At 52.4% G+C, this 24719-nt stretch overlaps 1 protein-coding gene across 1 annotated transcript in view; it reads right to left on the reverse strand.

Annotated features, from left to right (window-relative positions):
• The window catches only part of CARD11 (caspase recruitment domain family member 11), a 56489-nt gene that overhangs the window by 19134 nt on the left and 12636 nt on the right, over positions 1-24719 (reverse strand). The window contains exons 2-12 of the mRNA XM_032394214.1: positions 22850-22983; positions 13361-13573; positions 11636-11773; positions 10198-10523; positions 6982-7161; positions 5940-6092; positions 5423-5548; positions 4753-4950; positions 3370-3543; positions 2629-2680; positions 1004-1086 (exon numbers count right to left, since the gene is read on the reverse strand). Coding sequence (XP_032250105.1) covers positions 1004-1086; positions 2629-2680; positions 3370-3543; positions 4753-4950; positions 5423-5548; positions 5940-6092; positions 6982-7161; positions 10198-10523; positions 11636-11773; positions 13361-13573; positions 22850-22856 — 1650 coding nt within the window. The 5' untranslated portion in view covers positions 22857-22983. The remainder of the gene's footprint in view (positions 1-1003; positions 1087-2628; positions 2681-3369; positions 3544-4752; positions 4951-5422; positions 5549-5939; positions 6093-6981; positions 7162-10197; positions 10524-11635; positions 11774-13360; positions 13574-22849; positions 22984-24719) is intronic.

The raw sequence follows: 24719 nt of genomic DNA on the forward strand, positions 1-24719 counted from the left end.
TCCGTGGGCGTAACGATTACAGACATGGGGGCTAAATTTAACGCCGATGCGTCCCCGCCCCCGAGGCGGCCAGGGAAAGCTGGTTCTCAGCAGCGACCTTGGCCAGAGAAGGCTTGCGCTCAGCCTGGGGCGGCTTAGGGCGGCCGCTGAGCGCTGAGCTTGGCGCACATCTGCTTGCACATCTGCCTGCCTTGGGTGGGTGCAGGGAGGACGCAGGCGGGAGTCCACGGAGGCTGGGGGAGATGGGGGGGTGCAGGGTGGTGCCTTGTACCCTGCACAGGCTGAGCTCCATGGCCTCCCGGCTGCGCCGGCCTTGGGCACCTACTCTGGATGAGAGGAAGACCCAGGGGGCCTGGTGGTGGTGGCCGTGGTGACGGATGCCCCCCAGGCCGCACGGCTGCTGGAGGACGACCCTTTGAAAGGAGGCCTGCTGGCTCCTGGCAAGGGCTGCCTTAAATAAGAGCCTTGGGTTGCGCCCCCCAGAGCTGCAAGCAGACAGGAGCCATTCCTTATCAAACCTCCGCATCCCCCAGGGCCTGATTTTAGAAGCCGAATTGACAAGCTTCCCAGGGCTTCGCCTCCGGGGTTAGAATCTCTAATCCCACGCCTTCTGCTGCCTGACTGAGGGGAGGGACACTGGATCCAGGGGCTGGGGCCCTGCAGGGGAGGGGGCGGGCTGGGGCCGGGGAGGGGAGGCGCAGGGCCTGAAGTCAGGGTAGAATTTTCAGCGCTGCCTGTGTGGTTCCCTATGGCTCCTCAGGGGCCCATCTCTTCCTCCCACCGAGTGTTAAATTGGGAAAGGAGGCTGCGAGAAGGCGTAAATATGCGGTGAGCCGGCGGAAACATCTTTAAATAAACATAAGGAGGGTCTGGGCTGCAAGCCCCCCAGAGTGATGCTGCTCACAGGCCTGCGCAGAGTGCAAAGCAAGGGGCGGGCCTGCAGGGGCAGGGGGCTGCAGGCGGGTTCTGAGCCGGAAGGGGGCGTGCTGGGGACCCCGCTTACCATCTTGGAGAAGGAGTTGGTGATGGGCAGGGATCTGGAGGAGCTGGGGCTGGCGTCCATGCCTTCTTCTTCATGGCCTCGCCCTGTACTCGCGGAGATAGGAGGCAAAGGGGAAAGGCAGGGAAGAGGGGACTGAGAGCCCCCGCGGGCACCGCGCGCCCGGGGGCTGTCCTGCCTGGGTGGCCTGTCCTCCTAGGGAGGGTGGGGGGCGGCCTCCTCCCTCCTCTCACTCCCCCAGCTGTAGGCTCGCGGGAGGGAGTCTGGTCTTGCACACCAGCGCGTCCTGCTGCGGCCAGGCCCAGGGCAACCTCAGTAGAGGCGGGACGATGTCCTGTGTCTCCGAGGACTTAGGCGGGCGCCCCACCTGGCGCTCTGTGGAATAGCAGGGATGGGAGCGTGCGTCTTGCAGAGTGGAGATGTCCCTGCCCAGGGACCCCATCCTCAAGACGGATCCCGCTGTCTCCACTGGACAGGCCGACTGGAGACAGGGGCCGGTTGGGGCAGAGTCTGTCGCCTCCTCAGTAAGCCCCTCAGCCCTTGCCTTGCTGTGCAGGAGAGCGGCTCTCCCACCTGTGCCCCCCATATCTTGTGTGTGAACAGAGACCTGCACACATCACGCCACCCAGTGGCAAAGGCTTGTGGAGCGTCCAGAAGCTCTGCCATCCTGCTCCCCCGTCCCTCTTCTTGGGGCAAACACTTCTCCCACAGGCCTCAGGCCCTTTACACCTCCCTTCTGATAAAGAAGGTTCTAGAGATACTTGATCTGGCAATGAGAGGGGTGGATGGACCCCCACCTCTGGGCTCCTCCAGGTCCTGCTCTGGACTCCTTCCCCTGCCCCCCCGTGGACCGGGGAGGGGTGCATCGTCAGCACGGAGCTCCTGCCCCGTGACCTGCAGCCTCGCTCCCGGCACTCCCTGTCCTGAGCTCTAGAAGGGCAGCATGCCAGTCTCCTCCACGCTGCCCCTGCTCCCCGTTCTGTCCTGAGCGGCCTTCCAGAGACTGTGTCCCTTCTTGACGGATCTTTCTCCAGCCCTCCTCCATCCACTCTTTCTTGGTGTCCAGAGCCACTCTCTCCGTCCTCACTCTGACATGGGGCTCCGGAGCGTCCCTGTGGGCCTAGGGGCACCTGGCACACAGTACGTGCTTGATTTCCTAGGGCACACCCTCACCAGCCAACTGTCCCCTGAGAGTCACAGTGAGGACGAGCGACAGGTCCTGAAGACGCTGTGTCTTGGAGAAGCAGGGGCTCACAGCTGGACCCAGACCGTCTGGCCGAGAGCCTGGAAGGACGGTCGAGCCCGCCTCCTGCCGACAAGGCGTGAGCAGAAGCGCCCAGTCTGGCTGCGGTATCTGGGGCCCCAGGCCGACCTCAGTGTGTGTGTGAGCTGCATGCGTGCGTGTGTGCGTGTGTGTGCGTGTGTGTGCCCCAGACGGGACGTTTCTACGTCGTAGCTCCTGCCCTGTCCCCTGACAACGAGTGTTAAGTACTATCAGACGCCCCTCCACCCGGGCCCCCAGGCCTGTCCCAGGTTCAACGCACTGGATTGATTGCCACAATGGGAAAAAAGGACCGGGAGAGGAAGACGGACAGACAGACAGGAGCGGGGTCTGGGCGTGCACCAACCTTGGAAATCTGAGGTTCGCTTCAGGCTGATGGGGGATTTGGCTCTCTGCAGCTGCAAGACGGAGGGGAAAACAACGGTCTGATGTCAGACAAGGCCCGAGACACGTGGCAGCGGAGGGAGGGAATAAACGGAGGAAGCCCGTGTGGCCCTGGGAGCCCCGACGGCGTGTGACGCCCGCAGCCCAGGCTGCATGGCATCGGCTGGCACAGTGCCCCCCGCCCCCCCCATCCCGGGAGGTGGCACCACGGGGCTCAGCTGGTACCAGAGCCGACAGTGGCGGCCGGGGAAGGTGCATGTGCGGGCGTGCGGCCCAGCAGAACAGGGGAATTTTCCGGAAAGGACGAGGTGCTGGTGCTTCCTGGGGGGCCCGCCCTGCGCTGCCCGGCCCCCCTCACGTGAGATGATCTCCCGCGCTCATTCCTCCTGAAGAGGGAGCCATGGACGGCCCTGGACACTGAGAGGAGCGGACAGGTTTGCTGTTGTAACCCCAGCCCCCAGCGGGCCTCTCCCAAGCCATTAACGTCAATAAACACGGGACAGACACTCAATACCTATTTGCTGAATAAATGAACGAATTTTGAAATACCGCTTACTTCATTCTCTAACTTGGGCTAGGCGGAGGGAGGATGTGTGAAAGCAAACGGGGAGAAAGCTGGGGCTGGCAGGATTCCCATCGATAGGGCCGGCAAGGCCGAGTCCCGTCCACCAGCGGGCCCGCGGCCGCCCGTCCACACCAGTACCTGGATGCCCTTCAGATTCATCCTGCGCTTGGGGGGGTGGTAGGGCAGGAAGTATCTGCTGTCTTCCGGGGACTCCTCCGACGTGGACGAGTCGTCAGCTTCCTGCCCGTTGGTCCTGGGGCTGGCGTCCCCGAAGTTCTGAGAGATGGCCACCGGCAGGTTCCTGGGCAGACTCTGGGGCGGAGAGAGGCCAGCGCCAGTGATGCGGCGGGATGAGCGGCCCCCGTCGGCGGCCGGCCTTCCCGGGGGCCCCAGCTTTGAACTCAGGACGGCCCACGCATCTCCCTGACCCCTGCATCCCCCCCCGGGATGCCCAGGCTCGTCGTTCTGGTCCCACTCGCTTCTCGTCACCAGCCTCCTGTCCCCGTCTTCCCCTCGCTTTGTGGTGTTCGCAGCAGTAAAGCGATGGCCCCTGGGGTCTGACGGGCTGCGTTCACACCCCGAGGGGCAGCCCTGGGCCTGAGCTGCAAACACAGAACCTAACAGAGCAGCTCGGGCCTCGTCCTGGTGCTTTCTAGCCACTGCCTAGGGCCCAGCTGCAGGGGCAGTCGGTAACTTCCAGTTGCCCCCAAAACCACACAACCTTCCTGCCGCTGCCCCCCAACCCAAAGCTCTCTGCCTTACTTCCCTGCACAAAACGCGTCAAGGTCCCAGAAGAACAACGAAGGGCCTCAGCCCACAAGCCGACTCTGTTACCTCCTGCCGCGCCTCCCAGTGCGTCACCTGCCCATCCGGTCACCTGCCCGTCCCCGCCTCCCACCGTACGGACAGCAGAACCGCCCAGAACTGCTTGTGATTCACAACATTGTATCGAAACATCACGCTCCTGGATTGACCCCAGGCGCTAGATTTGGGTCCTCTGAGGGTCTCGCCCCAGGTTCCCCAGGCCACTGACCAGGGGTGCCCCCAGCTGCAAGGGTCCAGGCTCCTTCCTTGGTACACGAGGACCATAATGGTCTGTTCGATGGCAGCGTCCACTCATCCCTGAGCCCCTGGGGCCCTGCAGTGACATGAACTCCGAGCATCGTACCGTCCGTAAAGGACAGTGTCTTCACAGGCACCAGGGCCTTCAGTGGGCGCAGGGCATCGACGCCCAGTGACCGTCCACATGGCGGTGGCAACGGGAGGCGAGCGGGCAGCTGCAGTCAACTGAGAAGGAGCTGGGGCTACCCGGTGAAGTCACTTGTCTAGCAAGTGGCCATGACAGGCTTTTACCCTGCATTTTCCAAGCTCAAAATTCACAGTCTGTACTGAGTGGTGTGCACTGCAGGAGGGTCAAGGACATGGGTTATTCTGGGTGGGGCCGCGGTGTGGGGAGGCACCTGGCGGCAGGCGCTCGGGGCCCCGTCCAGCCCGGCCCGACCCAGCCCCACCCAGCCCCACCTGGTCCAGGCTGCTGCTGTCCTTGGAGAGACGCCGGAGCTTGCTCTCCAGGTTGACGATGCAGGCCTCCCGCCGGACCATCTCAATCCTCATCTCGTCGTTCTTCTCCTCCAGCTCTCGGATCTGCTTCCTGTACTTGTCCTTTTCGATTAAGCACTGTGAGTACTGGGTCTGCGCTTCATCCCGGGAATGGAAGGCCTGCCGGGGGTGAGGGGCGGGGGGCGCGGGGAGGACAAGGCCACTTTGGTTCTTCACCCCGACCCAACCAAATCAGACCCGGGACGTGCTCTCTGTCTGGACACCTGCTTCCCAACCCCGGGGCTCTTTTCTTAACCCCAGCTCTTGGGTGTTTAAATCGCTCCCTTCCCCAGCAGTCCGCATCACAGCTGCCATGTGTCCTGCCCTGGCTGGAGCCGGGCTCTGTGCTGAGAGCCCCGGGGCAGTATCTCACGGAGCCCGCACCCCGCCCCTAGCCAGCGGTGCTGTCTTATTACTCCCATGTTACGGACGAGCACACGGAGGCGTCCACGGGGCGGAGCTGGCCCGCAGCCGCGCACCTGATGAGCGACCAAGCCCGCACGTGGCTGTCTGACTCTGGGGACCACGCGCCGTCGTAGGAGCTGCTGGAGCCCGGCTCAGGCCCCGACGGTATCCGGGTGCCTGCCCGTACCTGGTCCCGCTCGCGCTCCACCTCCTCCAGCTGCAGCATGACCGTATTCATGCGGTGCTTGTACATCTCACAGTCCTTGCCCAGCGTTGAGCATTTAAGCTCCAGGTCCTCCTTCTCCTCCAGGTACTGCGGCAACGGGGAGAGATCAGCGCCCGGGCCAGGGGTTCCCAGCCGAGCCTCCCTGCCGGCCCGCCCCTCCCCAAGGGTCAGCTCTCTGGAGAGCAGGCCGCAGCTGTAGGGCAGTCAGTTAGCTGAGATTTGCTTCATACCTACTGTGTGCAAGGGAATGTGGAGGGGGGACAGGCACTGTGTGCCCTCACGTGGGCTGTGGTCAGGAGGGGCAAGGCAGGTGCTGGGGTGGTACAGTAATTCACAAATCACAGCGAGGGGCTCATGCCGGCACTGAAACCTAGTCCCCAGAAGACAGTGGGGGTCGTGGAGCTCTTGCAAATGCACGTTGGTATACTGGCCAGGGGTGGGGGGCGCAGGATGCTGCCCCTCACCCGGGGGCTCCCACCTTGTCCCGTAGCTCCTCTGCCTGGCGGACCTCCTCCTGCAGGTTGTAGATCTTGTTGACGAGCTCCTGCCGGTCCTCCAGAGCCTCCTTGCGGTCATGCTCCAGGATGTCCAAGATGGCCTTGTCCGAGTCCGGCAGGCTGCGCTTCCCGGCCTGGGCGGGTGGGTGGGAAGGTTTGACCATGCTGGGGGCGGGGCGGGGAGCCAGGGGGACCCGGGAGGCCGGGGGGGGGGTTGGGGGGGGGACAATAGAGCCAGCGACAGACGCTGGGAGAGCAGGTTTTGTGCTAGGGAAGCAGAGAAAGAGTCGCTGCCTCCTGGGGTCCTTAAGCAGCTTATTATTTAAGAATTTTATCACCTGGAAAGAAGCATAAAACCCGCTTCTGCTCAGGAACATCCCAATGCCTATTGTTCTGCTCTAGCTCTTATCAGAGCCGAGAAAAGCAGTTCCTGCTCCTCCAAACACTTCATAGGTGCCAACAAAGAGAGGACTGCTCTGCTGTCCAGATGCATCCCCGGAAATATCAATTAATCTGCTTCAATTAACCGGGGTTCATTCTCTGCTCCAAATCCTCGCCTTAAACACCAGGCAGCCAATCCTGGGGGGATAATTCTATAATTCTGGAGGAAGGGGAGGGGAAGCCTTCTTTCTTTCCCTTTGGGGGATGTTACTTCTCAGCTACTTCCTCCTTCATACCCGAAAATGAGTCTGTGATGAGAAATGTGGGGAGGCACTTGACGTTTTAACAAATGACGCGGAGCTGAGAGGTGCATTTCTTGGGATCTTTAAGGGGAAATCAGTTTCCCAGCCGTCCCTGTCTCACAGAGCCTGGGGCAGGGACTCCGTGAGATCACAAGTGTCATCTTACATAATGTCGTGTCTCTGATGAGTGGGTAGTGTGGCGGCCCCAACTTACCGAGTGTGGACACGAAGGACACCCAGGGATGACGTGGATTACCTGGGGCCCCGCGGTCAGCAAGGGGGGACGCACGCCCAGGCCGGGGTCTGCCCCTTCCATCCACTGCCCTGCCCCGACCCGCACCTGGATGATGGACTGCAGCTCCTGGATTTTGGTCTTTAGCATCTCATTCTCCCGCTCCAGCTCCAGAACTTGCTCCCTCTTGGGACGATTCTCAATGTCATTCTTGAGTTTCAGAGACTGGTTCCTCTCCAGCTTGCACTCCTCCTCCATCTTATTCAACCGATGCTTTAGTTGGTCAATCTGAAACGCCCAAGGGTGCATTTGGCAGGCAACATTCGGGAGAGGCAATGCTCCCCCAGATCCCCAGCGGACTTGCCGCGTAACTTGTGTAATGCCCACCCCTGCTTCTTCCAGTGAGCGACGGAGAAGGGCTCCAAGAAACCTTTTGCCATAAAACAAAGCACCATCTTGTTGATGAAGAGCTCCTGATTTGTTAATTTAGGAAAATTCTGAAAGGTGCTATCTGTCCCTTAGAGAACTTGGGGGACTCCCCTCATGAACCCATGTTATCACAAGGAGCGAGGCGGCCACGGGCTCTGGGTTCTGGGCCCCGCACCCCGACTTTACCCCAGAGCAACCGGCACAGGTTTGTCCTTGTGGGTTTCCCACAAAATTCTTTTCAGACAAACGGCACTACTGTGAAAAGGACAGTGTGAGGCCCTCTGGGTTCACAGCATCTCTGGCCTAAAGGACCCACGCTCAGGGCTGGAAGAGTGGCTTCCTGGAGGAGGCGGTTACTACATCTGGAAATGTGACAAGACAAATGGACATCTGCGGAGCTCTGCCCTGGAAGGTGAGTATCAGGAAGGGGGCCCACGAGAAGACTTCGTAGACCTTCGTGACTAAGCCTGTCTGCTTCCCCAAACTGATCGACCTTACAGAACACCCACATCAAGCGTGTCTTCAACAGCTGCAGGAAAGGGAGGCACCAAATGGGCGAGCGCCCTTTTACAAATCTATGGGGAGGATACTGCAAGGTACCTGGCAGGCAGAGGGTGGTGACTTTAGCCAGGAAAACAGAGCCCCCGTGGAAGGGGAGGATGGAAGAGGCATACAGGGAAGCAGCCTGGGGCTCAGAAATGACCTAGGGACTCAGCTGGCCAGATGTTCTTTCAAGTTCTAGACAAGCTTCCCACTATTCCTGTATCACCAGGGAAATATAATGTAGGACAAAGTCCTAGGAGAGAAATTTCTAAGTCGCTGTCACAGACTAATGTCTCCAAATCCTAGCTACAGCAGCATAGAAACCTCTCCTCCTGGTCATGCCAAAAAAAAAAAAAATCCTCCTCGGCATCTTGGAAGGTCAGCCCAGGGGCCCGGTGCTGGGTCCAGATCCCCTGTCCCATCCAAGTGGGCACAGGGTGCTGGCACTGTGGGCTGCTTACTGGGTCAGCCTCTTGGCCAAGGACGTGGGCTGTGGCTCAGCAGTCCTGGGTGCAGGGATTATGTTCCACGATTGCCATTTACCGATGAGGAAACAGGCCAAAAGCCAAGTAAGCAGTAAAGCCAGAAGCCCGAGTCAGATTCGAACTCAAATGTGTAGGCTTTAGGGGCGCCTGGGTGGCTCAGTTGGTTAAGCGACTGCCTTCGGCTCAGGTCATGATCCTGGAGTCCCGGGATCGAGTCCCACATCGGGCTCCCTGCTCAGCGGGGAGTCTGCTTCTCCCTCTGACCTTCCCCCCCTCTCATGTGCTCTCTCTCTCTCTCTCTCTCTCAAATAAATGAATAAATAAAATCTTAAAAAAAAAAAAAATGTGTAGGCTTTAAAAGCCCGTGCTCTTGACAGAAACCCTCTACTGCCCGCCATGCCACTGACTCAATTCACCTGAATTCTAGTCGGTTGTTTACTGATCTGTCTGCTTCACCTAAATTGTAAGTGACCTGAGCAGAAATCAGGTTATTTATCCCCGTGTCCCCCACCGTGCTTAGCACTGTGCCTTACACATGGCAGGTGCTTAATAAATATTCCGAGTCTATTTTCCACCCAGCAGCCAGAGTAATCCTTCTAGATATAAATCAGTTGTCACTCTCCAGCTCTCAATCCTTCAGTGGCTTCCCATCACAACTGGAATAATTTCCAGAGTTCTTACCCTGCCGTTACGATCTGGACCTTGGCCATCTCTCTGTGCCACGTGCTCAGTTGGCGCCATCCCCACTGGCTCTCTTGATGGTCAGAGACACCAAGCATGCCCCCTACTTGGGGCCCTTCATTTGCTCTTTGCTCTTCCCCTGAGCCTTGCATGGCTGGCTCCCTCCCTGTCCTCCCTGTGTCCCCTTCTCAGAGGCCCTTCCTGACCATCCTATTTAAAGTCGCTTCCCTCACTCACTATCCTCATACTCTTTCCTTCCCTCTTCTTAATAGCACTTACTATTACCAGGTGTTTATGTATTTGTTTGCTGATTAGAATGTGAGCTCCGTGATAGCAGAGCCTTGGTCTTGAGTTATGCATCCCTGGAAAAGAGTGTGGTGCACGGCGGCCCTCAATAAATAAAAAGGATGAATGAGTTAAGCAAATTCCCTTCCCCTTCTCCATTTTGGAGGTAAACTCATCAATGACATTAATCACTTGGCTGGCAGATTGTTCATTGATAAGTACATTAACCGTCCCACAGTGCCATGCTGAGCTTTGTGGATACAGTTGGGAAGGGCAGGGTCCCGGCCTCAAAAACCTCAGTCTCCACAGAACAAGTGCTGGGTCCGTCTCCTCGCTGAATTTCCTGAGGGTCACTCAAGGTCTGGTTCTCCATATTCCCCCTCACCGGGCTTTGCCGAGGGGCTATGTGCGCATGTCTGCACACGCACCTGCTGGCTGGGGCGGAGGTGGGGTGGGGTGGGGGGTGGGGGGGCTGAGCAGGGGGCGGGAAGCCGCACTGGGTCCGTGTGCGCACGTCTGCACACGTGCATGGTGGCCCTGGGTCTCGAGCGGGTGGCGGAAGCCCCACTGGGTCAGTGTGCGCGTGCACATGGTGGCTGGGGTGGAGGTGGGGTCGGGTGGGTTAGGATGGGGGGAGGGCCGAGCAGGCGGCGGGAAGCCCACCACTGGGCCGTGTGCGCACGTCTGCACATGCGCATGGTGGCCCTGGGCCCTCGGCTGTCACGCTAAGCCTCACTGGGTTGGTGTGTTCATGCGCATGGTGGATCTAGGCGCCCCCAAGAACACAGTGTCCCCCCCCCCAAGCTGAGTGAGAAGCTCCGGCGGCCCACGTGGGCCTGTGTGCGCCTGCCCGCGCGGTGGTCCCGAGCCCCAGCAGCCCCCCGCCGTGTGTGCTGCTCACCTCGAGCTGGAGGTCTCGGCTCCTCATGACCGCCATGTTCTTTTCTTCACTGAGCTGGGCGTAGCGCATGGCCAAGTTGTAGTTGTCGTCCTTCACCTTGACCAGCTCGTCGTTGTAGCTGTCGCGCTCCTCCTTCATCTTGTAGTACCGCTCCTGGAAGGTCAGCAGCTCCACTCGAGTCAGCGTCAGCTGCTTCTTCTCGTCCTCCAGCTGTCGCGACTTGGCCAGGAGCTCGCACCGCTGTAGGTCCTTGGCCTTCATCTGCTGCTGCAGCTTGATGACCTCGTTCATGAGGAAGTGCGTGAGGCCCTCGTGGCCCTCCTCCACTGTGGAGAGGGGCACTCATCAGGCCCGAGGAGGGGAGAGCGAAGGGGGCCCCAGGTGTGGGGTGGGGGCAGGCCTTCACTCACTCACTCACTCACTTACACACCAACATTGCACCGAGCTCTTCAGGCCCTGCGCACTCAGAGTGGGCAAGACAGCCTTGGTCCTGGTAGAGCTTAGTCTCCGAAGGGAGACAGCCGGTAAAACAGCAGATGATCATGCACAAATAGAACTACAGATGGAGAGGGTTTCACGAAGTAAAGGCGCAGGGGCTGTGAAGGTGGGCAGCAGGGGGCCAGATCCAGCCTGGCGGGCAGCTGGGTTGGAAGGCTCCTGATGGTTGAGCTGAAACATTGAGGAGGGAAAGCACGTCCTAGGAAGGTGGAAAATCATTGCCAAAGCCCTACAGGGAGGAAGGGGGAACTTGGCACATTTCAGAAACTGAAGGAAGACCAAAGTGGCTGGAGTCCGGAGAGGCGGAGAGGCAGAAGGGGGAGGCTGGGAGCGTGAGCAGGGGCTGGACCATGTAGGGTTCTTGTGGGCTCCATTAAAGACATGGGTGTTTAGCTGGATGCGGTGGAAAACCACCAAAGGTTTTCAGCAAGGAGGGCAACATGAGGGGTGGAGAAAGCATGGAGCAGAGCAGGAATGGCTGTAGAGTGGATGGGGTTGGAGGAGTCTGGACTGGGGTAGTGGTGGAGATGGAGAGAAGGGTGATTCAGGAATATTTAGGGAGGAAAGTTGGGATGAGGTTACCAGGGCTCTGGTTCAGGGATGCTGGCAAGACAATAGGCAAGGCAAGGACAGGATCCAGAGGGCAGTAGGAATTTCTGCCCCGCCCCCCCAACATTCACGGAAGGTGTTCCACGAACACCCACTTCTCTTGGCTCTGACTTTGGTCTGTCTCTGTCACCTACCTTTCTTTGATCGGCAGGCAGAAGTGAGTGGTTGACAGCCCACAGGTGCCACAGGAACACTGTCCTAACGTCATGGATTCATAGCTTTGGAACTGTCCCCCCAACGGACTCACACACGCACACACACACACATACACACACACACACACACACACTCTGGCCAGAGTTCAAAGGCTCCTGATGGCAAAGCCACTTACCCACAATGGTAGAGAATCTCCGGGTAGGCTCCTTTCCAGTCACCAGTTTGTACAGTTCCGGGTAGTAAAATTCCAGGCTCTCCAAGAAGACCACGTAGCCCCTTTGGCCCTTGGTATGTAGAATGTCCAACAGTCGGCCTAGCGGAACGGAAATCACCCAGTGAGAAGAAGAGTGCACTTCTGATCGGATGTAAGTCTCCATGTCCAGCCTTACCCTGGGCTCCTATCCCTCAATAAACTCTTAAGAAGACAGTCTCACCACATTCTGTCACTCGAGAGTGGTATCTGGGAGTCCAGATACTATAAATCAAAGTGCCAGGCCCTCAACAGGGATTCAGTGGCTGCTAGTTTTCCTTTCTCTAAGAAATTGGTAGAACCAGGATAAATGGAATTGCAGTTATGGGAACCAACGGTTTCAAAGAGCCTCCCAGTTGACCAGCACAGAAATTAACCATACAGGCACCAGCTCTTCTGTGATTGAAGGAGGCTGGAAGTACAAAGCAATTACAGAATAATGCATGGCTCTCTGAGACTCGGGGCAGGAAGACAAATCTTCGGGTGGAGAGCTAGGAAAAGTCACGGGAAGCAGGCACAGCTCCATGATCTCTGGGTATCTCATAGTCCGGAAACATCTTTAACCTAAATGTAACTTGCCTGGCATTTTTGGTTTCTGGTTCCACTTAATATTTACATTTCTTGGCCCATCCTCAAACATTTTATTTTCAGATGTTTCTTCCCTTGAGGTCCCAGGATAGACATAACAAATACATTTTGTCTTGTGTTAATGGATTGTTTGGTGAAGCTGCCTGGAGCGCTGTGTTGAGGATTGTAAAGTTACATCCGAGCTCATCAGGAACCTGAGCTGTGATTAGTGATGTCTGTTATGTGTGCGAAAGAGAGTCACAGCAGATGAGCTACTTATCGCCAGTCGTACCGTGGGGAAGTGATTTTCAAACCTTTTCAACGGCGAGCCACAGGGAGAGAGATATTTTACATTGTGACCTTGTGCGTGTACACACATGCGCAAACACAGAGAGGTGTATGTACACGCATACGTATGTAGAGCCAAGTTTTACAAGCCACACTTGCTGCCTTTGAAGAATGTGATAAAGTGTCACGGATCCCTAGACAGTCTGGGAAAGCCTGTGAACCCCTTCTCAAAATAATATTTTCAAAACAGATAAAAAGGAATTGGATTATGAAGAGAATCGGTTCTAATAAGATACGGTTATCAAATATTAAATTTGAGATTCAGTAATAAAAGTGCCTCTTCACTAATGCATTAATAACACGATCTCTTGGCAGGTCTAGTAACTACTATAATTTTGAGGGTGAGATGAGTGTAAATGCTATTTTGGAAGATCTGTAACAGCTGTAATGTGGTATGAAGTTATCTGTAATTTTATTGTTGACAAAGTCACGGGTATTGCTAATCCCCACTGTGATTCATCGTCTACCTACATTCAGAACGGATGGAAACGCTGAATCTCGGTTAAAGCTAGTAAAATAAAGATGTAATTTCCCCCCATTCCAAGTTCATGGACCCTCTCAGTTCTATACGTAGAGAGCTTGGTGGCGGAGGAGGGGTGGGCAGAAGTCCGTGGACCCCAGTTTAAAAATTCCTGACCCGGAGAAACGTCATTTTGGTACAGCCAACTACAGGGTATTTCCGGAAGCTGCCACAAGAGGCCGCCCACCCTTTCCTCTTGGGTGGCTCCTCATTACCTGCCCGGTTGATCTTGGAAGGCAACATGGGTGCATTGAGCACTTCGTCTTCATCCTGCTCATCAATGACCTTACACTGGCGCAGGTACGGGGTGAGCTTGGCTGGGTTGATGTAGCGACTCAGCATGTGCCGGTTGCACTCCACATTCTCCCACAAGGCATCCTCCTCATCCTTCAGTGTCTCCATATAGTCATCCATCTCTGGCCCTCCTCCTTTCGGACAGAAGCCTCAACAAGGTTAATAAAGGAGCCTCACTGGAATAGCTCCAGAAACTCCTTTAGAGTGATCTCTAGAATATATTGTCGAGTTAAAAAAAAAAAGTAAAGTACATATGGTATTTCACCTCTTATTTAAGAAAAGAAAGGATATGAACATAGATATATATTTCTTTATATACTACACATAAGCAATGGACAAATAAGCCATAAAATTTAAAAAAAATTATTTATAGAGAGGGGAAATTTTTCAGTTGGAGTATATCCTTTCCATCCAAGATTTATATCTTACTAAGAATTTATCTTCCCCCAAACAATATATACTATTGCTTTTTGTTTTACAGTTTCACATAAAAGACATCATATTGTATGCTTCCTTGTTTCCTTTTTCAACTTATTTTTTTCTCTACCTTTTTTAAGTTTTATCTACATTGATATATATATAATTCGTTCATTTTTTAAAAAACAGCTTTATTGGGATATTAAGTCATGTACCATACAATTCACCTTTTAAAATTCAATGTGTACAATTCAGTAGTTTTTAGTGTATTCACAGGGTTGTGCAACCATCACAATAAATTTTAGAACATTTTCATCATCAACCCCAAAAGAAACTCCATCCCTCTTAGCTGGCACCTCCCCATTCCCCCTCCCCCCCAGTTCCTGCTCCTCGAGAGGTAGGCGCCCACTAATCTACCTTCTGTCTCTATAGATTTACTATTCTGGACATTTCATGTAAGTGGAATCCTACAACATGTGGTCTTTTGTGACTGGCTTCTTTCACTAAGCATAATGTTTTTACTGTTCATCCATGTTATTTCAGTACTTCATTTTTTTACTGATGAATAATTTTTCATTGTACGGCTATATCCCATCTTATTTACCCATCCATTGGTGAACATTTTGGTGGGTGGGTTCTATTTATTGGCTATTATAAATTATGTTGCTATGACGATTCATGTATGGGTTTTTATGTAGACCTATGTTCTTTTTTTTTTTTTAAAGATTTATTTATTTGAGAGAGAGCACGAGAGAGAGTAGAGAGCACAAGCAGGGAGGGGGGTGGGGCAGAGGGAGAAGCAGGCTCCCCGCTGAGCAGGGAGCCCGATGTGGGGCTCAATCCCAGGACCCCAAGATCATGACCTGAACTGAAGGCAGACACTTAACTGACTGAGCCACCCAGGTGCCCCAGAAAGCCCATCTTTAACATTTTGAGGAACTGCCAAACTGCTTCCCAAAGTGCCTACAACAATTTACATTCCTGCTAGCAATGTTTGAGGGTTCTAATTTATCCATATCCTTGTCAACACTTGTGGTTGTCTGTTTTATTATAGCCATCTGAGTGGGTGGAAAGTGGTATCTCGGTGTGGTTTTGATTTGTATTTCTCTAATGACTAATGATGTTATCATCTTTTCATGTGCATACTGGCCATTTGTATATGGAGAAATGTCTATTCAAAACCTCTGCCCAGGTTTAAATTGGGTTGTTTGTCTTTACTATCGAGTGGTAGGAATTCTTTATGCGATCTGCATATAAGTCCCTTATCAGATATATGATTTGTAAGTATTTGCTCCCATTCTCTTGATTATATTTTCACTTTCTTAAGGTATTATTTGTAGCACAAGTTTTTAGTTTTGATGTAGTCCAATTTATTTATTTTTTTCTTTTTTCACTTGTGCTTTTGGTGTGTATCTAAAAACCATTGCCTACCTCAAGGCTGTGAAGATTTGCTTCTATTTTTTCTAAGATTTTTATCATTTTAGCTCTTAGATTTAGGTCCATGATGCATTTTGAATTAATATTTGTGTATGGTGTGCAGTAAAGGTTCAACTGTGTTCTTTCACATGTGGATATTTAGTTGTCCCAGCACAATTTGTTGAAAAGTTATTCCTTCCCCATTGATTGGCCTTGGCATCTTTTCAAAAATCAACTCACTGTGTTTACTTCTGGACTCTCGATTCTATTGCATTGGTCTATAGGTCTGTATTTATGCCAGCACCATACTTCATTACTGTACATATGTAGTAAGTTTTGAAATTGGGAAGTATGAGTACTCTAACCTTGTTCCTCTTTTTTAACATTCTTTTGGTTTGTCACAGCCCCTTGCAATTCCATATGAATTTAAGGATCAGTCTGTCAATATCTGCAAAAAGAGGTAGCTGGGATTTCGATACTGAATCCATTGAATATGTAGATCAATTTAGAGATCATAAGACAATGACCCATGAATATGGGGTATCTTTTCATTAGTTTAGGTCTTTAATTTCTTCCAGCAATGTTTTATAGTTTTCAGTGTACAAGTCTTGCACTTCTTTTGCTAAATGTGTTCCTAAATATTTTATTCTTTTTGATGACATCGTAAATGTGAACTGTTCTCTTAATTTCATTTGTGGAATGTTCACGGCTAGTATATAGATATACGATTGATTTTTCTATATTGATCTCTCATTCTGTAACCTTACCGAAATAATTTCTTAGCTCTAATAGTTTGTTAGTGGATTTCTTGTGATTTTCTATATACAAGATAATGTCACCTGCAGTTAGATAGTTTTACTTCTGTCTTTTCAATCCGGACACCTTTTATTTCTCTTTCTTGTCTAACTACCCTGGCTAGAACCTCCAGCACAATATTAAATAGAAGTGGCAAGAATAGACATTCTTGTCTTATTCTTGACCTTAGGGGAAAAGCGTCCTTTTTTTTTTTTTTGTCATTAAGTATGATGCTAGTTGGTTGTGTGTGTGTGTGCGCGCACACACATGCGTGCATGTGTGTTTTAGATATCTTTTATCAGATTGGGGAAGATCCCTTATATTCCTGGTTTGTTGAGTACTTTTATCATGAAAGGGTGTTTGATTTTATCCAGTGCTTTTCTTCATCCATTGAGATGACCATGTGATTTTTAGTTTTGATTCTGTTAATGTGATGTATTACATTAATTGATTTTCAGGTATTAGAAAAACCATGCATTCTTCATATAAATCCCACTTAGTCATGGTGTGTAATTATTTTTATAGACTGTTGGATTCTATTTGGTAGTGTATTTTTGAGGACTTTTGCATCTATGTTCAGAAGAGATATTGGTCAGTAGTTTTCTTACTTGTGATGTCTTTGACTGGTCTTGATATTGGGGTAATATTGGCCTCATAGAATTAGTTGGGAAATACGCCCTTCTTTTCTATCCTTTGGAAGAGTCTGTGAAGAATTTTTTCTTTTGTTCGGTAGAATTCACCAGGGATGACATCTGGGCCTGGGCGTTTCTTTGTGGGTAGATTTTTGATTACTAATTCTTTACTTGTTATATGTTTGCTCAGATTTCCTGTTTTTCTTGAGTCAGTTTCAGTAGTTTGTGTCTTTCTAGGAATTTGTCCATTTCATCTAAGTTGTAAATTTATTGGAAACAATTGTTCATATTATTCCTTTATAACGCTCTCACTTATGTAAGGTTGGTAGTAATGTCCTCTCTTTTATTTCTGATTCTACTATTACTAATCAGGATCACGTTCTTCTGAATCTAGGTGCCCTTGAGACTCTAACCAGGGATATCTTGCCTCAATTAGGGAGAACAAAATGAATACCTATTTTAACTTCTTACTGCCCCAGCCATCATACTTTCAAACCATGGTTTCTCTCCTCTTAGTTCCCTGTCATTCTCATTAACCTGAGAGAGAGAGAGAGAGAGAGAGAGAGTGAAGGGGGAGGGAGGGGGAGGGAGTGAGAAGGGGGAGGAGGAGGGGGAGAAGGGGGAGGAAGGGAGGGGAGGAGGAAGGAGAGGGGGTAGGGAGAGGGAGGGAGGAGAAGAGGTAAGGGGACAGGGGAGGGAGAGGGGGAGAGAAGGGTGGGGAGACTTCTCTCTTTTTTCCTTGGTCACGCTAGCTAAAGTTTTATCAATTTTGTTATTTCGAAGAACCAACTTTTTATCTGAAGCTAATGTAGCATTGTGTGTCAAATATTCTCAAATAAAAAAATTTAAAAACAACAACAAAGAACCAACTTTTGGTTTCTGTGATTTCTATTGGTTGTCTATTCTCTAACTCACTTATTTCTGTACTAATCTCTATTATTTCCTTCTGTCTGCTTCCTTTGGGTTTAATTTGCTCTTCTTTTTCTAGTTTCATAAGGTGAAACGCTAGGTTATTAAGATCTTTTTAAGTAAAAACATTAGAGCTATAAATTTCCCTCCAAGCGCTGCTTCAGCTGCATCCCTTATGTTTTGGTAGGTTGCATTTTTATCTTCACTCATCTGAGTAAGTTTTCTATTTTCTTTCCTGATTCCTTCTTTTTGACCCACTAGTTATGTAGAAGTGTGATGTTTAATTTCCCCCATATTTGTGAATTCCCCAGATTTCTTTGTTATGTATTTCTAATTTAATGCCATTGTGGCTGGAAAACATGATCTGTATTATTTTAATCCTTTAAAGCTTGTTGAAGCTAGTTTGACAGACCAGTGTATGACTGATCCTGGAGAATGTTCCAGGTGTGTGCTTAAGAAGAGCATGTCCTGCCGCTGTTGGGGGAGCATGCTATGGATGTCTGTTAGATTTAGTTAGTTTATAGGGTCGTTCAAGTCCTCTCTCTCCTTGTTGATCTTCTGGCTAGTGGTTCTATCCATTATTAAAAGTAGGGCATTAAAGTCTGCAACTATTCAGTTAATTGTTCAATTTGACTGTTTTATGTATTATTCCATTGCAAGAATATACCATAATTTATTTACCTATTTCTCTGCTGATGAATATTTAATTTTCCCCAGTGCTTTGTGTGGACACTTGGCGCTGTTTGCAGTAGGAAACAATGGAAGCAAGTGATATGCTCATCAGTCAGTACTCCAAAATCCTTTTGTACTATGGAGTAAACTCTGAAAGGGATGTGGTAACATAAAAACATCCCAAGACATATTGTTTTAAAAAAAGTCAAATTTCAGAATACATATATGAAGTATAAAAAAAAAAAAAAAAAAAAGGTCTTGGTCCTGGTTCCTGACACAGAGCTCCTAAGGCCTCTGGAATCTTCTGAGTGATGAGTGTCTTTTGTATGGTAATGAGATGACTCTAGGCTTAAGGGCCCAGAGATAGCTTCCAGTGGGGGCTGGCTGCCAGAAAGACCGAGTGGTTAGAGGGTTATGACTTTCAGCCCCACACCCCTACCTCCAGGGAGGGGAGAGAAGCTGGAAATTGAATTCAGTCATCAAGAGTGAATGATCTAATCAATCATGGCTATATAATGAAACCTTGATAAAACTCCTTCAACAACCAGGTTCAAGGAGCTTCAGAGCTGGTGAATAAATGCCCCCTCTGGGAGGGTCATACCTCAACTCCATGGGGACAGAGGCTCCCACACTCAGGACCCTTCTAGACCCCGCCCTCCATGCCTCCTCATCTGGCTGCTCATTTGCATCCCTTAAACTGTAATTAGTATCGTGTCTTCTTGGGGTGTATGAGTCATTTTAGCAAATTACTGAACCTGACGAGGGGTTGTGGGAACCCTGGATTCGTAGCTGCTCGGAGGAGGGGGGGAGTACGGGTGGCCCCTGGGACTTGAAGCTGTCATCTGAAGTGGGAGCAGGCTCGTGGGGGTCTTTGCTGACTCTGGAGAGTTAGTGTTGGGATTGAGTCGAGTTGCTGGATACCCAGTCGGTGTCGGAGAATTGGCTGGTGTGTGGAAAATGACATATATTTGGTATCAGGAAGAAGACGTCACATGCAGCACAAAACCACATACGTAACGCACCGCTAAGCAAGACTATAATTATACAGGTGTGTGTGTGTGCGTGCGTGTGTGTGTGTGTGTGTGCGCAGAGAGGGAAGAGAGAGAGGAAGGGCCGGGGAAGCTTCAGAGAACCGGCTGCAATGGTTACATCTTGGAAGAGGAATAAAGTTCAGAGGTTAGTGGTCAAGGAGGGCTTGGACATGATACCATTTTAGTATTTACAACAAGCACGTAGCGGTGCACGACTTGTACAGTTTGGAAGAAAAAAAGAGACAAATGAACGAAGGTGAAAGCCAAGTACAGTGCAATAGACAGGCCAATATCCAATATTTGCCCCTGACTCACATCTTCTGGGAAGACCACAGCCCCAACAGCTTGTTTGCACTGAGGAAACCCTCTGGCCAGCCGACGGACCTGCCTCACGGAGAACTGGTCCACAGGCTGGGGGTTTCGCGTGGGGCCGAAGAGATGGCAGGACGGTGAGTGTGCTGGGGGGTACCGAGCTAGAGGTGGCATTGGGGTGAGCAGAGCTGGGTCACAGTGAAGCCTAGGTGTGGGCAGGGGAGGCTGCCGAGGTAGAGAAGGTAGAGGTAGGCAGAGGAAGCCCGTCTGCTGAGCGAAGCCTCAGTGAGAAGCCCTGTGGGTCCAGAAGAAGCAGCGGGAGCAGTTCCTCTCCAGTCCCAGCCCCATAAGCGCTGGCCATGCGTGCTGCATGGTCCTTGCCGTGGGGTCTCCGAGAGTCCCCTCATTAATCTGAGCTACTTGCAGTGGGCGTTCGCTTCACGCAACCTGAAGGACACGAATGACCACACCTGTTTGCTGTCATGAGCAATAACTGATTTGGAGTGCTAGAAACTGAAACCCAGTCCTTCCCCCGGGCGGGGAAGAGCACACAGATAGCCCTGCCTCACAGACACAAGTCCTGACCCCTGCCAGCCCTCTCGCTGAGATAGGGGGGCCACCGGGGCCCCGCGGCGAGCCTGTGCTGGGGCGACATGAACACGCCCACTGCAGCCACTCCCCCCGACACGGAGTCACTATGACCATTTCTACTCACAAAGCAAAACATACTTTCCTAGACTATTCTTGAAGACTCAATATCCTAAGCACTCGATTCAACACATTTACTGAGAGTGTGGCAGCCACCACTGTGCCGGTCCATGTCACCCCCCCACGCCCCCTGCTTACAGAATCCTCAGGTTTTTCAGGAACTGAGCTACCCCACGCTTCAGGGAGGCCGGGCACCTTCTGAGCTGCGAGGAGCAAGATCTTGTTTGGTCTCTACCAGAGCTGTAAGAAGAAGCACGTGAAGTGCTTTATGACACACACAACCTATGGGAAATCCTGCTGTGTGTGTGGGGGCAGTTCTGGTGTTTTTTCTTGATCTTTGACAGGGACACAGGAAGGAACACTGTCATCCAGCTTTTGGATGTTAGCAGGTGAAGGTGTGTGTGATGCTGGGAGTTGTACGGCCATCCTGTGACCTGAGGACTCACGTAAGAACAAGAGCTAACGTCCTCAAGACGGCAGAGCAGAAAGATGGAAAGAACCTGGGTCCTCGATGTCCCCTCCTGGGCACTGAATTCACCAACACCAGACATCTCCCCACCCCCCCCCCCCCCCCCCCACCCCTGGGCTCCTTCAGAAGCAAGATAATAAATGCCTTTGCCCTGAGCCATTTTAAACGGGATCCACTATTATATGCACCCAAAGTCTCCTGACTAGTTAATGTATCTACTTAATACAAAGACTAGCTAAGCACAGTGAACAGAGAACCAGGTGCTCACAGGCTAACGCTGGTTATGGGGTCAAAGGCATGTGCCCAGAAATTAATTAAATGTCAGCTCAAGGCAGGGAGACAAGCAGGTCTGGATGGAGCAGAGAAGCATTTCTGGCCGCCCTTCACGGACCGAGGCGGCTGTGCTGGGCATGCCCAGTGGGACAGAAACGCCTCCTCCAGGGACCGGGGTGGCCTGTCAGTGGCCTCTGCTGGGGAAAAAGGAAAATAAAAACAAAGCAGGACATGACTAGAGCCAAACCTTTTTCCCCCAAACGAAAGGAAGGGGACCCTCCCACCTTATATGCAAGCAAACAATAGAGCCTCCATCTAGTGGCCATCACTGATACCCCGGTGCACTTCAGCCGCTTTGCAAACACGGGTCGAGTCAAACTCGTGAGAACTGCCTAGTTTGGTGAGCCCCCCGAGCCACGGGGTGGCCTAAGAGGACGCCGTGGCCTCCACCACCAGCGGAGGGCGGTGAGCGCCTGCGAGCACCAAGCACTGGCCCCGGGAGCAGGGACGCCGAGGCGTTTCCCACCTGGGAGGCTTGGACACGCAGGGCACACGCCCAGGCTTCCCTCCTCGGTGTGCTCCCCGGAGAGACCACCCTGTAGGTCAGGAGGCTCGTGCAAGGGTGGCCGTGCATCCAAGCCCGAGGAAGCACGCCGATGTCCGAGGCGGGAGAGCGGATAAGCGCCGTGGGCCTTCAGGGACGCCGCGTGCTACGGCGGTCCTCACCGATGAACCTCGGGATGTGACGCGGGGCACGGCAGCGGGGCACGGAGCACCCACGAGATGACACTGTCTGGCTACGTCTCTAAGACGGACGACTGAACTATGCTGTTAAGGAGAGACAGCAAAACCACACCGAGGAGCGAGGAACGGGTAAGAAGGAGAACGGCGGCTCCCGTGGGAGGGCAGCACCGTGTCACTGCCCCCGGAGACGCCGGTGATACTGGGATCTGGGGTGCGGCTTAGCTGGGGACGCTGTGTCCCGTGTTACTGTCTCAGACACACACAGCCATAAACGCACCAAGAGTTTCTTGGGCAAAAACTACGGCTAGTGTAGCTAGCCTCGAAGGAAAAACCATTTCGGACACAATTTCAGATGCAATTCCTCCCCGCACACTTGGCTGTGACTCAGCCTGACCCCGCCTGGTCTTCTGGGAGGAATCCGGCAGCTGGTGTGTGGCTGGCTCCGGCAGCTTCCTTGAAAACGGTCTGCCCAGGATCGCGCCCTCGGACCCGAGGCGCTGACAGCCTGTGGTGCCGGTGGCCCCCCCTCCCCTCCATCGGGCTCAGCGCTGGAGGCGGCTCGGCCCCACCCTCAGCCGGGGCTGGTGTCCGGCCCGAGTCGAAGCCTCGACCCCATGGGCCTTTTTACAAACAGCGGGAAAAGCAAGCTCAAGGCTCCTGGGTCAGGTTCTACAGGAAGGGCCATTTTGCTCAGCTTTTTACAAGACAGGGAGATGACTTGTCCGTGGACAAACTCCGTGGCAGTGGCCGGTCTCCCTCGCCTCCCTCACTGACTCGAAACGTTTACCGTGTGGCCCCCATTGCTGTTACGATGAAGTTCAACATCTCTATCGTGACCCCTCGGCCCTGCCGGGTTTGCTCCTGCTGGCTCCCGGAGTCTCGTCCTGTGTCCTGGGCTCCTCACCAAACCTGCTCACGCACCTCCCTCTGCCTAGAACCTCCCCCACCGCGCCCCTGTCAAGTCTTAGGTAAGCCTCACTCAGCGTTTTTGTTTCGTTTTCTAATCTACTGGCGATAACACAAGCAAAGTACCTGGCATGCAGTCGTTGCTCAGTAGACAGCGCCTGCTGTCCCGGGGCGGAGCTCCGACTTCTGCGCCTCCAGGCCGCTGCCGGGCCTGCCCCGAGCCAGTCTTCCTCGGGATCTAGAGCTGCGATGGCCGGAATCTGTAAAAGGAAAGATAATCTGACTTGGCACAAGGACGGAGGTTAGAGAGAGAGAGAGAACCACTCAAGTATCAAAGTGATGCCCTGCTTTGGAAGGAAAGGTCAGAAAATCCTGGGGTGCCCATCTCTCCCGGTGACAGTGACGCAGCGGACCGTGGCCAGGAGCTGCTGGGGAGAAGGGTTTTTGTCGCAGCCCATGGCCAGTCTGTAAGGCCACTGGCCACAGGTCCTGAGACCTCTGGGACCGGGGAGGAGGGCAGATGGTAGCCTTGGGGTTAGTCCTGACCAGGGTGGAAGGTCTTCACAAAGTCGCTGATAGGAGTGTTCGCAGAGTGAAGACGTTCTAATCAGCTACTAATTCATTAGGTCAAAGGCGGCAAACCGCATTCCTGAGCCCAGAAGGGTTCCTTTCACTGTGAATTACGCCTTCAGCCCCCGGCACGCCGTGGGTTTGGGCAGGAACACACCATGGCACGCACTGTAATTTCCCCAAGGTGGTGCTCCTCACGGTGACGGACGAGGCCGTCGTCAGTGCCCAGCTCAGCCACTCCAGGAGCCCGGGGAAGGAAGACCGGGGAGGCAGAAAGGCGAGGAACAACCCCTGCGACGGTGAGGTGGGGCCGGACACCGGGCCTGACACCTGTCCCGCCCGACAGCGGCTGGGATCCCTTTGGTGGGGGCTTTAGGCAGCTGCTCCATGGCCGGCTGCTCTGCCTTGGCAGTGACAGGGACCCTGGGACATCGCTGTTAAATCAGGAACTCGCTTGGTTTCAGCTCTGAGAATTAATCACAGGTGACACCAGATCTCCCAGGGCTGGTAGAAGCTGCTCTTGTCGGGTGTCAGCTTGGATCGGAGTGAGCTGTCACAGGCCCTCTGCCCCGGGGAGGTGGCAGTGACATGCTTCTCTGGAGGACACCATCTCCTTTGTCTTCTCACGGCCTCCCTGCTCTGCGGCTGGGACAGGAGGAGCTACACTGCTGCCCAGCACTGCGCGCGAGGGCTGGGGAAGCCGGCGATCTGCGGGGCCAAGTGCCCCAGCAGAGACCAGCAGGCCGATGAGCAGAGGCAAAGGGAAATTATACTTTTCTGCATTTGCATTTAAAAGCAACAGAACATGCATTTCTTTCATAATCAGAAGAAAAGGCTTTTTACAAAATTAATTATAAGAAAGATTTTAGTTACAAGAAAGGAAAAACAGATTTTCACAGGGTTGTACAACTACCCAATGTGTCAACATAGGTTGGAAAAACTGAGACACAAGACAACCAGTAATGAGGCTGAACTTTCTATTTCTGCTGTTAGAATTCTGATTATACCCTCAAGAACTTGGTCATAAGGTTGGAAAAACTTATAGGATATGTCTCTCGAGAGATTAGCTTATTGGTATAACATTCAACTGGCTGAAACATCATCCCTGATGCTTATAGATTATTTACTATGTGCCAGGCACTTGCTAAGCATAACTGATAAACTCAAAAACTCTCTTGAGATAGGTGGTATTATTATTATTGCTATCATCATCACCATTTTATAGCCAAGAAAACCAAACCCGGGAGAGGTTCAAGGTCATATAATTAGCATGGAAGGCAGGATTTGGACCCAAGGTTCTCTGACTTACTTTTACTACCATACAGCCCCTAGAATTGCCTTTTAAAAAATAAAAGTTTACTTTTAGAAGGACTAGAATCAGAAAGTGTATGTACGTACACTCCCTGAAATAGCACTTTTACACGCA

Source organism: Phoca vitulina, unplaced genomic scaffold (assembly GCF_004348235.1).
Source record: "Phoca vitulina isolate PV1807 unplaced genomic scaffold, GSC_HSeal_1.0 scaffold79, whole genome shotgun sequence".
In the NCBI taxonomy this organism is placed as follows: Eukaryota; Metazoa; Chordata; class Mammalia; order Carnivora; family Phocidae; genus Phoca; species Phoca vitulina.